Source organism: Eriocheir sinensis, chromosome 58 (assembly GCF_024679095.1).
Source record: "Eriocheir sinensis breed Jianghai 21 chromosome 58, ASM2467909v1, whole genome shotgun sequence".
Lineage (NCBI taxonomy): Eukaryota > Metazoa > Arthropoda > Malacostraca > Decapoda > Varunidae > Eriocheir > Eriocheir sinensis.
Genome location: NC_066566.1, coordinates 8,373,058 through 8,389,106, shown reverse-complemented (window position 1 = coordinate 8,389,106; position 16,049 = coordinate 8,373,058). Strand labels below are relative to the sequence as shown.

Here is a 16,049-nt window from a genome sequence, read left to right as displayed (position 1 = left end):
CATTCCAGAATAAAGAAACTACAAAAATTTACAAAAATTATTTTTCGAGTTTCACTGCAACTTTGGCTCTCTGTAGGCAGCAAATTTCCGGGTCAAAGATTACATAATATATATATATAAGACTATCTTGTTCCGACTCCATCGGGATAAAATTAACAACTTTTCTTCAATAATTTTTCCTGCACGTCGCACCTGTAAAAACTTGGAATTTGGGGGGAATCATGGAATTTCAGTCAAACGGTCAGTCCAAATCATAATCTGATTTCACAGTTGAATTATACGAATGATTTTCTACAACTTTTATCCAATGAGATTCATTCTACAGTACCCTCTCGAGTTTTGCGCTATCCGAGTTTCGCGATCCTCGAGTTTAGCGCTTAGTCCTAAATTCTTACCATCACGACTTTCGCGCATTACCGCCACGAGTTTCGCGGTCCTTTGACATGTTCGGGTCACGTCTACCTACCGTCAGCATCATGCGTGCTGCCTTAAAAGGCGGTGTCCAACCATTGGGGCTATGGGCAACCCCAGTTGCCCGCATGTCCAACCGGGAGCGAGTTGTTGGCTGTCCGTATGAATGGAAAACGGTTGCGAGTACGAGCGTAGGTACGTGGGTACCTCACGGCTGTATGTAAACAAACAGACGACAGCAGTGGCTGAGGAGTGAGGAGCAGTGGAAGATGGCCCCCTAAGAGTCTCGTAAAATGGACTGGCAGAGCTGCTTTGCTTACTACTTGATTAACAAGATAAGAGAACACCACATGCTGTGGAACCACAGTCCAAAAAACATTTTTCTCGAGTCTATGAAAATTGTAGATCTCCCAGTGATGTTTTCCTCTTCTTCTTCTTTTGACCTGTAATGCATGGCAGCGACGGTGAAAGGAACAGTGGAAAATAGCAAAAGGGCATAGAAAACCAAAATCAGGGAAAGAAAAGAACAGAAAAACACCTAAGTTCAGGGTGGAGTGTATAAGTGCTCACTGTGAAGTAAATAAGGGCCGCTTTCAGTCACTGTTTGTTTTGATCGTTACCAATGGCGGTGATCGACGCTATAGTTTTCCACGTGAAATTGGCCTATGGGTCTCTCTCTCTCTCTCTCTCTCTCTCTCTCTCTCTCTCTCTCTCTCTCTCTCTCTCTGTGTGTGTGTGTGTGTGTGTAATAATAATAATAATAATAATAATAATAATAAACATATAGGTTAACACAATAAAACATATGTAAATAATAATAATAATAAATCTTGGTCAAAACCTTGGTAAGTGTGGAGGTACCAGAAAGGTTAAAGGAAACCTGTCAATTTGTATGCACCTCCCTGCCTCCCCTGCATGACTCCCCCATGAATGACTTTCCCCTCCTGACATTCCCCCTGGCAATCCATATATAGCCTTCAGCATATATTATCATATATATTTATTATAGCATGGCAGATGGCAGACACACATCATAAAATAGCAGAAATATTACACACATCAAAATGAGCTGTGTAGCAGAAACTGCAATGGTAGCATGGGGCAACTGGATGCTGGTGGTTTGGCTTGAGAGCAAATGCAAGCAATTCTGCGTGCTGTTGTTTGAATTCACTTGTATTGTTGTATTCAGATAATAGAGATACTATAGTGGTGGCTGCAGAGAAAGCGACAGGTGTTGAGAGTGTGTGGTAAGGTGCGGAGCGAGGCTAACCCCGTGAAAGCGGCCCTAAGTGCATGTTGTGAAGTATAAAAATGTGGAGAAGGAGGACCTAAGAAGCGATACAAAGCATTACAGGTCAAAAGAAGAAGAAGGTCCACTATACACTGGCCGATGTTGCAAACAATATCTTCCCGCTGAAATGAGTCCTTCTGCTGTCCACCATGCATGCGCGCTATGGGAATACACAGCATTAAAAGTGTTAATTTACTTGGATTTGTTCTTTTTTGTCCGCTTGTGGTCTTTGTGAGTGGTGAGGGAAATATGGAAGCAGTAAGCAAGTTGAACCTCTCTGCGAGCTATTTTGCGATTGCGGCGGCAGTTTACGTTCAATAGGCATTGAAAAGTCAATCATGATGTTAGTTATTTGATGATATATAACAGAAAGAGTTAGCAGATTATACCATAACACACAGAAAACTACCAGAAGCTATAGGTTTGTCCAACTGTACCACGGGTGACCGCGAACAACCACCCTTACATTAGCAGACGACACCACGTGGATCACAGGCGTGTATTCAGAACTGCCAGCCAATTGTAAGGCAGCCGCCTTCAACTGCGGCTTCAGAACGACCTGTTCTCACTTCCCATTTTCTGCCTATTACCAAGGTACATATTTTGAGATAACAAGAGAGTAAAGTCGAAAAAAATTGTGATAACAAGGGAGTCAAGTCGAAAAAAAAAGTATTTTTTTTCCACAGGCCGGAACCAATAAGCGCTTTTTCATGTATTTCAATACCTCAAGTTTAGCGTCATACCTTCGGAATGAAGCAAGCGTGAAACTCAAGAGGGTACTGTAGAATGAAAAAACTGCAAAAATTTACCAAAATTATTTATTGAGTTTCACCACAACTTTGTCTCTCTGTAGGCAGTAAATTTCTAGGTCAAAGATTATAAACTATATTTTTCAGACTCCATTGTGATAAAATGAGCAACTTTTCTTCAATATTTTTTTCTTTACATTGCACCAGTAAAAAGTTGGAATTTTTCGGGAATCATGGAATGCCAGCCAAATGCGACAACCTAGAAAGAAACGGATTTTTCAGCAGGGTGTGCTAGAAAATTTTCTATAAAACATCTTTTATGACTTTTCTCAGTTTCAAAGTGTATTTTCCGATGACTTTTGCGTTCTGGGGGATCTCCCGAGAATTTTTTTTGCGGTTTGGAGGGGTTAAAGAGATCATCTATTTTAAATATATAAATTGAGAATTACCTGTACCTCTAAGAAGATTAAAGGTGAAAATGTTACATGGTTAGCTCTTTTAGGAAAAGTGATTTATCATGATCTTTATTCAATGTGGGTCCTTTGACAGGTGAGGCTGAGGCGGCTGCCTGTAGTTGAACTGTGGAGCAAAGCTGCTATTGGGAGCTACCTGTGGCACCACATCTTGGAAGGGCCTGAGAGCCTGGACGACAGCATCCAGGGGGCCACAGTTGGGGAGCTGCAGATGACTGCCTTTGTCCTCAGATATAGATCAGGTAATAGGAACTATCTCTTCAAATGTTTGTCAAATTTCTGTCAAAAAGGAGAATTGTAAAAACATAAAGGTTTCCATAGTTTTTGTTTGTGATGAACAGTGTTTAAGAGAGGTTCTACAAATTTAAATGGCACTGAATTTACTCAACTTTGCTTGCTTATCACATCATTCCACTTGTAACTCTTAAAGGGTAAGTGTCACTTATGCGAAAATTTGGTTGGTTTCTGTAATAGGACAAGTGTTTTGTGTGTGGATGTCTGTTTTCTTTTATTTCCCTTTCCCATGACCTTTGCATCTGAAATACACTAATTGAGAAACTTAGGCTGAAATACAAACAAGTATAGTCCTAATGGGTCATTTACAGGAGTAATTGTTATGGATTAGGGAGATGCACCCCCTCCCTCACCTGAGCCTGAGACGATCATCATTGGATACTAGTGGTGTTATTGTCTGTGATGAGGTGTGGTGCAGCTTATCCTGTCACCCACATATCATGTGGCTGCTGGTCAGGCTAGAGTAAGGGTCATTGTGAGGCTGCAACTCATGCTTATATGCCCAGGGAAGTCCTGACCCCATAATATGCCTCCCCCTTTACCCTCCACTTCAAAATAAGTGTTAAAAACTCTGAAAAGTTCCATAGCTGCCATAGCTGTTGAAGTCCACATCTACATTGGGGCCCCATGTCTAGTGATATTAATTAAGAGACTGAAAAAATATCACTAGTTCTGAAACCATTTGTTTTGGGGCAAAGTTTAAATAGTAAAAAATAAAAAGATGGAACTTTTTGAAAGTTGCCTTTTTTCTTCTATTTTACCTCCTTTTCACAACTAAACCTAAATTATATATAAACATTACTACTAACAGGAAAAAGCAACAAAACCTCGCCATTAAATGCTTTAAATGTGCTCTCTATTGAAAAAAGAAGTTAAGAGTTGGAAGTGCATCAGCTTACTGAAAGTCAGCATCACCGCCACTGTCTTCATCGCCCTCCTCTGCAGCCTTCCAGACACGTGGCAGCCTCCCTTGACAATTCACTCTCCTAGTACTACAGCAGTCATGCAATTGGTTAACCCTGTGGTGTCATCTGGCATCCATGTATCCTAAGACATCCCATCCTGATTGCACATGCGCGGGCTTTGTTTACAAACAGAGGGTGGATGAATTTCGGCACGGTACCTTGTCTTTTGTCGACTGCCTATTGTTGTCCGTCCCACCTAAGTTTTTTTTTTTTTTTTTTTAAAGTAAATGATGACATATATATGTTTTGAATTTGAAAATTGCTTGAAATATGAAAGTTTCTTTCTGCACCCCTTGTATGTCAGTAAATGTGATAAAAGAGATATAGCCTGTACCCCTTGTATGTTGGTACATGTGATAAAAGAGATAACCTGCACCCCTTGTATGTCAGTAAATGTGATAAAAGAGATATAGCCTGTACCCCTTGTATGTTGGTACATGTGATAAAAGAGATAACCTGCACCCTTTGTATGTCAGTGAATGTGATAAAAGATATATAGCCTGTACCCCTTGTATGTTGGTACATATGATAAAAGAGATAACCTGCACCCTTTGTATGTCAGTGAATGTGATAAAAGATATATAGCCTGTACCCCTTGTATGTTGGTACATATGATAAAAGAGATAACCTGCACCCTTTGTATGTCAGTGAATGTGATAAAAGATATATAGCCTGTACCCCTTGTATGTTGGTACATGTGATAAAAGAGATAACCTGCACCCCTTGTATGTCAGTGAATGTGATAAATATGATAACCTTCACCCCCTGTATGTCAGTAAATGTGATAAATATGATGACCTGCACCCCTTGTATATCGGTAAATGTGATAAATGTGATAACCTGCACCCTTTGTATGTCAGTAAATGTGATAAAAGAGATAACCTACACCCCTTGTACGTCTTGCTGCCATCTTGTCTGGACAAACTACGATATCAACACTCTGTGTTTGTAAACATCAGGTTCCGCGCACGCACAGATCAGGATGGGATGTCTTAGGATACGTGGATGGCAGACACCACAGACCCATCAATCACATGTTATGCAAGGTTACATAATGGAACTCAAGTTTTGCCAGGATGGCAGTGTTAGCCACGTGCGGCAAATACCGAGTTGTTGCTTGGGGGTTTGTGTGGGTGGGCAGTGTTTGTAAACAAAGCAAATGATGTAGTTATATGAGTGTGACCAGTGCCACCTTTGTGCATCTACTTTACTTTTATAAATATTTATTTCAACTGTGGTCACTGTTTCCAGTAAAGGGTCGCTTATAAGAGCTGCCAAGAGAGTATTGTGAGGGAGCTGCTGTGTGGACACCATATTTTTTACACTCAGCTGATCCACTGTCTGGTGTAGCTCATCCCCCACCTGTGGGGAGTTGTGCAGCTAATTAGTACACTGAACATACAGATACAGCGGTTCATGATCATCAAACCTAATTAAGTTTACAGAGTTAAAAAATTAACAGTGAGTGGCAGTCACTAGTTGTGCGAGCAAGCCACCGTCAGACCCAGCTGCTCCACCGGGCAACCACAGTAACTTCATATGAAGGGCACCATTGACTATGGGAGGTAACTAGTTACTGCCACCAGTGGCCTCGTGTGAAAGTGGTCTTAGGCGACTTGGCGATGGCTGAAATTTGTCAGCTTGTAGCAGCGGGAGGGACTCAGATCTGAGCCCCCAAGATGCCTGCATGCTGACCACTCAGCCACTGTCTACCCAAATTATGACTTATTTTAATTATTATTATTATTATTATTATTATTATTATTATTATTATTATTATTATTATTATTGTCATAATAATTTACTATTATGATCATCATCATCATAATTTATATTATTATTATTATTATTATTATTATTAATATTATTACTATTATTATTATTATTATTATTATTATTATAATATTTACTTTATAGCTACTTTATAACTATTGGTTGCAGGGCCAGGGATCACTCCTGAAACAGTGCCTGAAGATGTGAGGAGTTTGGTTCTGGTGGTTAATGGTCGCACCGAAGAAAAGGTCAAAGAAGCACGACTTTGGCTGGACCACCTGCAGGCTCAGAATTCGCCACCAACAACCATCCTTGTCATGCTGGGGAATGAGGTGAGGAGGTAGAGGGTTTTTTTTATCGTAGCTGGCGGGTAAATTTACATATGAATTCAATTTATTTAAGTAAAAAAACCTGCAAGTTTCATCCATATTGACCAAATATTTTTACACAAAATTTCATTTACATTAAAGTTAAGATCGTTTTTACTTAATGTTTAGCGAATAATATTGAAATACCGTATTTCCTGCCATATAAGATGCACCGCAGTATAAGACGCACCTATAATTTGGCAAGGCATATTTAGAAAAAATTAAAAACTCCACATTTTCCTTTAACTTAATGTGTGTGCAGTATTACATTTGGCCACCTTACTTACAATTATGACTGTGGTACTGTATGTTGCTTTGTGCCCTTCTCTGTGTTCAAATTGTTCCACTGTTGGTTGAAGAATTACAGTGCTTTTACCCCGAGTAGCTGTGACTTTGAACAATAGGGTTGGTTGGTAGATTCACTCACTGTGCTGTGTGCAGGTGGTAACTTTCGCCGAGCTACTGAGGGAGCTAATAACACAAGGATGTTACGTTTGATGGGCAATCTTGGTCTTGATCTTAAATTACAGGGACTGTATACCTACTTTCAAATAGAAATAGATGTCAGTTATTTTCTGTCAATCATATTGTGTTTTAATACAGTTATTTTTACAATGAGAAACAAAAATGGCTAGTGCATTGTCTCACCACCACCTCGGCTCTGGGACGTGGGCTCGCGCGGAAGCTGCGGCCTCCCCTCCCTGCCTCCTCCCTGCAGTCTCCTCTCTCCATCTTATTTATGCAGAGAAGAGTTACAGAAAATGGGTCTTTGCCTGGATGGTGGGATGGGTGTGGGGGGTGGGTGCAAGGAGTGGGGGTTGCAGTTCCCATGTGACCTTGGGTCCCATGAGGTGGTGGTGAGATAGTGTGCTGGCTGGCTGATTGGCAACTCGAGGGAGGAGGAGTTCCACACACGTGTGTATGTTGTTTCTTTCTCAGTATTTTTGACCTCTCTTATCTCCCTCTTCCTGTCTCAGGCCATAGGCCGTTTTGTAGTGAAAACACTCTTATTTCCCGCCCAGTGAGGGGAAATATGAAAAGTGTCAGACTATAGTTTTGCAGAGAGAGAGAGAGAGAGAGAGAGAGAGAGAGAGAGAGAGCAGCCTATTACCTGTCTCTCTCTCTCTCTCTCTCACACACACACACACACACACACACACACACACACCAGACCTCCAGGAGAACATCCTTTCAACCTTTTACTCCGTGAAACTTCATAAACCTTACGTGGTGCGCACCGTTACTATACCCTGCGGGGTAGAACCAACGGGGAGGAGGGCAGCAACCATCAGCTGGTTTGTTTTAATCCTTTTAGCCTGGACAAGGAGCAAGTCTCCATAACTCTACATTGGACTGGCCACCCATTGATGGCCTTTAATACTTTTATCGAGTCTTTAGAGGCAGGAGCGATGGCCAGAGGGCGGCAGAAGAGAAAGGAATGTATGAGACTGGTGTCTATAAATGTGAATGGTTTAGGTTGTGAGGAAAAGAAAAGAGTGATGATTGAAAATTTTGTGAATGGTAGAGTGGATGTGTTGGGAGTGAGTGAAACACATATTCAAGGAACTGGTGTGAGTGATGGTAGAGAGGGTACGTGGGAGGGTGTGCCTGGGGGGGTTGTATGGACGGGGATAGATGGGAAGTATAGAGGCAGGAGTAAGGAAGGATGTGCTATTGTTATGTCTGAAAGAGTGTGGAATGGTGTGACTGATTATGGTTGGAAGGGATCAAGAATTGTGTGGGTGAAAGGAAAAGGGTTTAGAAAAGTATGCATGGGTGTGTACCAGTAAATGTGAAAAGTAAAAAAGGACTGAGAGAAAGGGAAGCTTTTTGGGAGGAAGTGAATGCATGTTTGAAGAGTTTTGAGAAAGAAGGAAACTTATTATGATGGGAGATATGAATGCTAAAGTGGGTGATGAATGTGTGATGGATGTGGTGGGAAAATGTTGGATACCTGGGAAGAATGAAAATGGAGAGTGCCTGGTGGATGTCTGTGCTGAGAGGGGAATGTTCCTTGTGAACACCTTCTTTCAGCACAAAATATCCACCGATACACATGGAGGAGGGGAGAAGATAATGAGCTAAAAGGATTGATTGATTATGTGTCAGTAAATGAAAGGCTTAGAAAAGAAATTTGTGACGCGAAGGTAGTAAGAGGAATGTTCGATGGATCTGACCATCTTGCAGTGCTGGCAAAGTTAAAGCTGAAAGAAAAGTGGGTGTTTGAAAAGAAAGGTGAAGTAAAAAAGGGAATACTGAAAATAGAAAAGTTACAGGAAAAAGAAATTAAAGATGAGTAAAGCCGTGAAATGGCAGAGGCCTTAAGTGAAAAATGGGAAAGTGTAAAAGATAATACAAATATTGAAAAAGTTTTTGGAACATTTAAAGAAATAATGGTAACTACAACAAAAAAAGTGTTAAGGATGAAAGTGGTGAGAGATGGAAAAAGAAAAGGAAATTCATGGTGGACAGAAGAGATAAGGAGGATAGTAAAAGAAAAAATGGAACTTTTTAAGAAAATTCAAGAAAGAAATGTTGGTGAGGAAGTAAAAAGGGAAAGGAAAAAGAAATATAGAGAATGCAAAATGAAATTATTGAAACAAGCAATAAAAGAAAGTAAGAAGAGAGTTGATGAAGACTTTGGAAAAAGACTAAGTGAAAAATATAAAGGGAACAGGAAATAATATTGGAAAGAAGTAAAAAACGAAAGAAATGCAGAAAATATCTCCTCAAGTAAAATAAATGAAGTTATGGATGAGAATGGAAAGATGTTGAAAGACGGGGAAGCTGTGAAAGAGAGATGGAGAGAATATTTCAAAAACTTAATGAATTTTGAGGATGGACGTCCAGCAGCTGTAACAGCAGCAGTTTTGAGTAGAGGTAGAGGAAGAGTACATAAAGAAAGAAGTGTAACATATGAAGAAGTAAATCAGGCAATAAAAAGATTAAAAAATGGAAAGGCAGCAGGAATTGATGGAATCACAGCAGAAATGTGGAAGTGTGGAGGAGATGTAGTTGTTAAATGGATGGTCAAGGATGTGTGAAGTAGCATGGGACGGGGGGTGGTGCCAGCAGACTGGACAAAAGCCATCATTGTCCCTGTTTACAAAGGGAAGGGCAGGAGAGGGGAATGTGGGAGCTATAGAGGTACAAGTCTCCTGAGTATACACAGAAAGGTATATGGAAAAGTTATAATAGAGAGGGTGCAAAGACTTACAGAAGAGAAAATCAGTGAAGAACAAGGAGGCTTCAGGAAGGGAAGGGGATGTATGGATCAGATATTTTCCTTCAGGATGATAGTAGGAAAAATAATAGCAAAAGGAAAGAAACTATACGCTGCCTTCATGGATTTGGAAAATAGCATGACAGAGTCGATTGGATTGCATTGTGGGATGTTTTAAAGATTTATGGTGTGGGAGGAAAACTGCTTAGCGCAATAAAGTCTTTCTATGAGGATGCATCTGCATGTGTCAAAATTACTGGAGAAACAAGTGAACATTTTGAGATAAAGGAGTGTGTCATGTCACCATGGTTATTCAATATTTATATGGATGGTGTTATTAGAGAAATTAAGGGCAAAGTTGGAGAAGTTGGAATAAGACTGTTTGATGAGGGAAGGAAGTGGGTACTGAATTCTATACTGTTTGCTGGTGACACGGTGCTCTGCAGAAAATGAAAATGACCTACAAAATTTGGTCAGTGTTTTTGATAGTGTCTGTAATAGGAGAAAGCTAAAAGTAAATGTCAACAAAAGTAAAGTGATGGTTTGTGAGCGAAGTAGAAGTGAGGTTGTAGATTTTGTATGCCCATATAGAGTGGGAATTGAATGTGAAAAAGAATGCAAAATAATTTTGAATGGTGAAGAAATGGAGGAGGTCAATGAGTTTAAGTACCTTGGATCAGTTATGTGTAAGCATGGTGGTATGGAGGGAGAGATAAGAGAAAGGGCATTGCAAGGAAGAAGGGAGGTAGGGTCTTTGGGACAAATCATGAATGGCAGAAGTGTGAGCATGGAGGTAAAGAGAGATTTGAGAAATACAATAATAGTACCAACCCTCACATATGCAAGTGAAACGTGGGCCTGGAATGAAAGTCAGAGGTCTAGAGTGCAGGCAGTGGAAATGAGTTATTTGAGGAGTGCTTGTGGTGTGAGTAGAATGGATGGAATGAGTAATGAAAGTGTGTACGAGCATTTTGGAATGTGTCACATGGGTGAAGGGAAGAAGTGTGGAGTGGTGGAAGAAGTGAAGCGACAGACTTTAAAGTGGTTTGGCCACATGGAGCGAATGGAGGAGAGTAAGATGACCAGAAGGGTGTATGTGAGTGAGATAGAGGGAGGGAATGCTAGAGGACGACCTCCAGTGAAATGGAGGGATAGGGTGCAAGAGTACGTTAGGGAGAGGGGGGAAAGATCTTTGAGAAACTTTGAGCAGGCAAGGAGGGAGTGTCTGGATAGAGAAAGTTGGAAGCTCTTCTGCCATGGCCATCCCCTGGTGGGAGCTCCTAGGAGCAGGCGTTGATGAAATGATGATGATAATGATGATGAAATCTGTGTGTATTGTCGGTGAATCAGTGGGATATTTTCCATGATCTTACGTCTGTGTCCTTCCCTTCCCTTTCCTCCACTTGCCTCCACAAATCTATTTCTTTATTACAACCAATATAAGGAAATACAATTCAGCAGATACACGTCAGCTACGCATAACACAAATTTCTCTGTGTATTTATGGATATATTTCATAGTTATCAATTAATTTATGTTTCTTTATGTGCACCATTTAATTTTGCTTATTCTTATATATTATAGTACATGATGATTATGTGGGGGATACGTTGAGTTTATGGCTTAAAACTTATTATATTCAGTAGGGATGTTTCAAATTTGGTGCGCACGGCCAGCCTGGATACGGTGCGGGGCGCTGGTTTCACCCGGCTGTAGTGAAAAGGTTAACTCAGATGTTGCTGCAGTTGCAGTAACCAGGCACTGCTGGCACAAGCTATGTTTTATTTTTGTTATTGTTTTGGATAGCGGGTGGGTTGGGACGTGGCGTGGTTGTGAGGAAATGATCATGTGAGGACTGGCAAGGCATGGTGCCATTGTGCAGGCATTCACTCATGGGCTGATTGGATACTTGAATTTGTCTTTCTTAAGATAAACTGGCCTATACATGCAGCAGTTTCTATGCATATTGCCTAGTTTCTTGTGTAACAGTCTTAGCTCAAAATTTTAAATTAGATTATTTTATCCCTATGTTGCCATATACTTCCCTCAAGTATAGTGTTCCCTGACTTTGTGGGAGTTACGTTCTTGACACCTGCCCTGTGTCCCGGGGTAATGGGTTTTCACCAACCTCAGGCTAAGGGTCAGTGCAACTGAGATGAGCACTGAGGCCATGCGCAGCTATAGTATTTGCCCCCTACATAACCTATAATCCAGTGCAGAGTTCAAGTATGTACTCATAAACTTAAAAGCCATCATCTTTATATTTCAGCAATGTGATAATGGCTGGGTGTTGAGGTACTTGGCACCAAAAGGAGTGGTGGTGGCTGTCCTTCTAACCTATGATGACCCACATGTGGACCAACATGTCTTCCATCAGTGGCCTCTTGGGGTTGCCACGTGAGTCAGTATTGTTTTACCACTTACCAGGATCAAGTTACATGAAGTTCAAAGTACTCTTCGATTCATCATATAATAAAAAGTAATCAAGTAGAGAATAATTTAGATATTTTCTGCAGTAGGAAATCTTTGAATACTAAAAGAACTAGTCACATGATCAGAAGAAATGTAGGGTACTGTACGTGCCATGCTGCTGACTTGGCACAACCTCTTTTTATCTTTCATTTTGTAGGTTAGCAACCAAGTCATATACTGAAACTAGCTTGGAATTATTTTTTAATACAAATAATAGTTAGGTGACAAGCATATTACATGAATATTACTGAAAACTTATGTTCATCTATTTGGAGTAAAATCATATTGCAAGTTCAGCATTGAAAATCTTTTATAAAATGTGAAAGATGTATACTTTGATAATTACAGACTGATATTAATGTCTTTTTCCTTTGCCAATAGTTACAGGCAGTTTCCTCTCATAAGGGAAGAACAGATCTCTCCTGAAACACCTAGAAAGTTCATGTGTAACCTCAGAGCAACAATATATCCCAATAGCAGCAGAACTGATCTCTACAAGCTTTTGAAGAATAGTACACTTACTGCAAACCAGTGTCAAGTAAAGGTCAGGGAGAGGTAAGCATCATGAAGTGATATATATATATATATATATATATATATATATATATATATATATATATATATATATATATATATATATATATATATATATATATATATATATATATATATATATTGTGCATACATACATTCATACACATATACAGTTGAACCTCAACTTTTACAGGTTTAGCTTTCATTGATTTAATCACTCATGAATTTTTCATGAATTTTTCATCAATAATTCAATAGAATTTTCATTTTTCTATGGTGTTATACAAGTTACATGATTCCCTGGTTCCTAATTACAAATCTGCAGGCCTGGGTTCAAATCCTGGCTTGGACAGTCAGCGTGTAGCCCACACTGCTGTTCATCTTTCCCTTTGGGATTGCTGATAAATGGGTACCTGGGGAAACCTGCAGAAGGTAAACTGTGGTAACCAGGATGTTGCACTGGTTGTGTCCCAGGTTAATGGATTCTTACCCACCACAGGCACAGATGAGCACCACTGCCACACGCAGCCAATAGCATATGCTCTCAACTTTGCCTTACCTTATACATATTATCTGCAGATATATGTGGTTTCAGAACCCCCATGGATCAGCAGGAATTGTTAATTATCAGGATACATAAAATCTGGGATATCACAGACACAGACAGACTGTAAATACAGTCTGATTTTGTGTGTATTAGTGCATTCTGTCTTTGTGGGCGTGGCTTGGCCTTGTAAATACAACTCATCTTGTAGATGAGACTTTTAGGGTTATCAAATTCCAACATTTATTCTAAATATGTTGATGCCAAAAGATGAAGCTGACACAGTCGATATATTTACCTATTAAATTACTAGAATGGTCTCCTATAACTGGAAGCCTAATTTTACTTACCTCAATATCATATTTATGTACAGACAAGTTTATCATAGAATAGCTTTATATTGCAAGATTTAAGGCAAGGTGGGCAAAGCTTTGTTTTCCTATATTTTAATACAAAATTATTTGAATTAAAGGCAAACCTTGCTCTGTGAATGGGTTACCTGTCTGCAAAACCATTCGCTAACCAAAAATTTATTGTGAGAAGCAGTTATAACACGGGTTCAATGAACTTTGGTCCCAGTACCTTGATTTTTCCCCATCTAACATTTTTTATTTTTTATTGTTAAATCTTTGTGTATTTTAAGACTCATAACAAGTAATTTACAAATGTGGACCCCTGCTATTCACAGGGGTTTTGTACTGAACTCCTCCCCCATACATACAGGCAAATTGAAGAATATATCAACCCTACCACCAAGCCTATTATTTTCACCGAGGCAGTGGTCGAATGGTCAGCTTGTAGGCGTGGTGAGCCTGTTGACCTAGGTCTGAGTCCTACCAATGCATGGAGATTTTTCAACCATCACTGAGTGGTGAAAAATTACCCACGTTCTGTCCAGATCTTTAATCAACCCCAACTTCAGCGACTTTGTTAAAGTGGAGCACCTGGGGGGTAGCGTGAGCCAAGCAATAAATAAATAAAATTCTCCTGTGCCACTAATGGGCTGGGGTTGTTAACCCGGTAGCAGCGGGGATCATGATTCTTAATGGTCCCTCTAAACGAGAAAAATGAGAAAAAATCACCCCTCACACAAACCATTTCATAATATATATCAAAGCATTTGTGATCAGTTTATGTATCATCTATTTTTGGGGGTTAAAATCATAGCACAAATTTGACCCGTCGATGCTACACTGTAAAGCCACAAATTTGGCCCGTCACTGCTACCGGGTTAAAGAGGTGCCTCAAGACAGCCTACTGGAGTTATAGGCAGCACACCTTAAAAAAAAAAAAAATCTTCAGATCCTCTATAAATCAAATAAATGACTTATGGGGCACAGTTATGCTCTGAAAAAGCTCCTCTCCAAATCCACATCTCAGATGAGTACTATCCAAAAAGCTGATGGGCAGTTGTACATGGCAGAGCCCCCAAGTGGATAGCTGCCTCTGGCTGGGTTACAGATGACAGCTGCTGATCTACCAGTTGATGAAATTCCACCCTCTCGCTGAGGTAAGAGGCTGGGAAGAATTTGAAGGGTGGAAAGGCAACTAGAATCCGTAATACCAGTGCATAGATGCTGAACGCTGGGGGTGAGTGGGTCAGCGTGTAGTCGTGGCGTCTAGGAGGACCCGGGTTCATGTTCCACTCTAAACTACAAGCCAACAATTTTCAGTTATCGCTGAGTGGCCTAAGGCTACTCACATACTGTCCTGAAGACCACCCATCAACCCAGACTATGGATTCTCTCTAGAAAGATGATAAAAAATGAGCTCCTAGGGAACAGCATGAGCCAAGCAAGATGGTGCCACTGTAAACACTCTGCTGTGCCATAACAGGCTGGGGCTGACCACCAGGCCCCACCAAAAAAAGCCCACCATCTTCATAGGCAGAATTAAAAAAATAAAAAAATAAAAATAAAAGATCCATGGGTTGCATGCAGTGCTGTTTGCCATGTGGCAGTCCAGTGCCATTATTCGACTGGAAAAGGCCTTGGTTGTCAACAATTATCATGGTATTACACTGCTCAGTGTGCTGGACAAAGTGCTCGCTCATCTGCTACTGATGTGAATTTGATCTCATCTGCTTAAGTTTCAAAGACCTGAGTAATCTGGGTTCATGGCCGGTAAGTCAACAATTGACCGGATCCTAGCACTTCACTTCTTTGTGGAACACTAACATGAGTTTCAACAGGGGTTACTCACAGCCTTTGTTGATCTCAAGAGGCCATTTGACTCATTGTATTGTGGGACATTCTGTGGATCTGTGGAATCTCTGCAAGGATTATATTGACCTGATTAATGGCCTTTACTCTGGGACTAAGAGTGCTATGAAGTGTGGGGGAGGCATTTCCAACTTCTTCCCTATTAATTCAGAAGTGAGGCAGGGGTGCATCCTTGCTCCATCACTTTTCAACACTTGCATGGACTGGGTATAGACAGAGTTGCTGAACAAAGTCATTGTGGAACATCTGTTTGCGACATCAAGGTCACTGATCTTGTTTTTGCTGATGATGCAGTACTTGTGGAATTGCTGGAGGTGCTGGTGATGGCTCTTGAACTGCTGCATGAGGAGGTGAAGTTGCTTGGACTGAAGGTCTTCTGGGCCAAAACCAAGTTCCTGTCATTTGGAGGCTTGCTGGATGATAGTTCAGTCTGTTCAAGCATGTGGTGAGGATATTGAGGTCACCAAAAATTTCACAAGCCTCAGTAGTGTAATGCATAACAATGGTGGGTCTTACCAGGAAGTCACCCGATGGATTGGCCTGGCCCACAGTGTTTTGGACTCACTCAACACGAGTAAATGGCATTGTCAATATCCATGCAGGAAGACAAAGATTCAGATCTTTTAAGTCACTTGTGCTCCCTGTCTTTCTGTATGGCTGTAAGACATGGACACTAAACATTGAATTGGAGAGGCTTGTTGATGGCTTTGGTTCTAAGTGCCTTTGCATG

General features: G+C 40.5%; 1 protein-coding gene across 14 annotated transcripts in view; it reads left to right on the top strand.

The window, feature by feature from the left end:
* LOC126985116 (ribitol-5-phosphate xylosyltransferase 1-like) overlaps window positions 1–16,049 on the top strand; it is a 93,190-nt gene that overhangs the window by 13,933 nt on the left and 63,208 nt on the right. For all 14 annotated transcript variants that reach the window (XR_007738319.1, XM_050839585.1, XM_050839587.1 and 11 more), the window contains 4 exons: window positions 3,001–3,166; window positions 6,125–6,288; window positions 11,817–11,944; window positions 12,401–12,574. Coding sequence is in view for 13 of the 14 variants with exons in the window: in XM_050839585.1 (XP_050695542.1) it covers window positions 3,001–3,166; window positions 6,125–6,288; window positions 11,817–11,944; window positions 12,401–12,574 (632 nt within the window). In the remaining variant the exon portion in view is untranslated. The remainder of the gene's footprint in view (window positions 1–3,000; window positions 3,167–6,124; window positions 6,289–11,816; window positions 11,945–12,400; window positions 12,575–16,049) is intronic.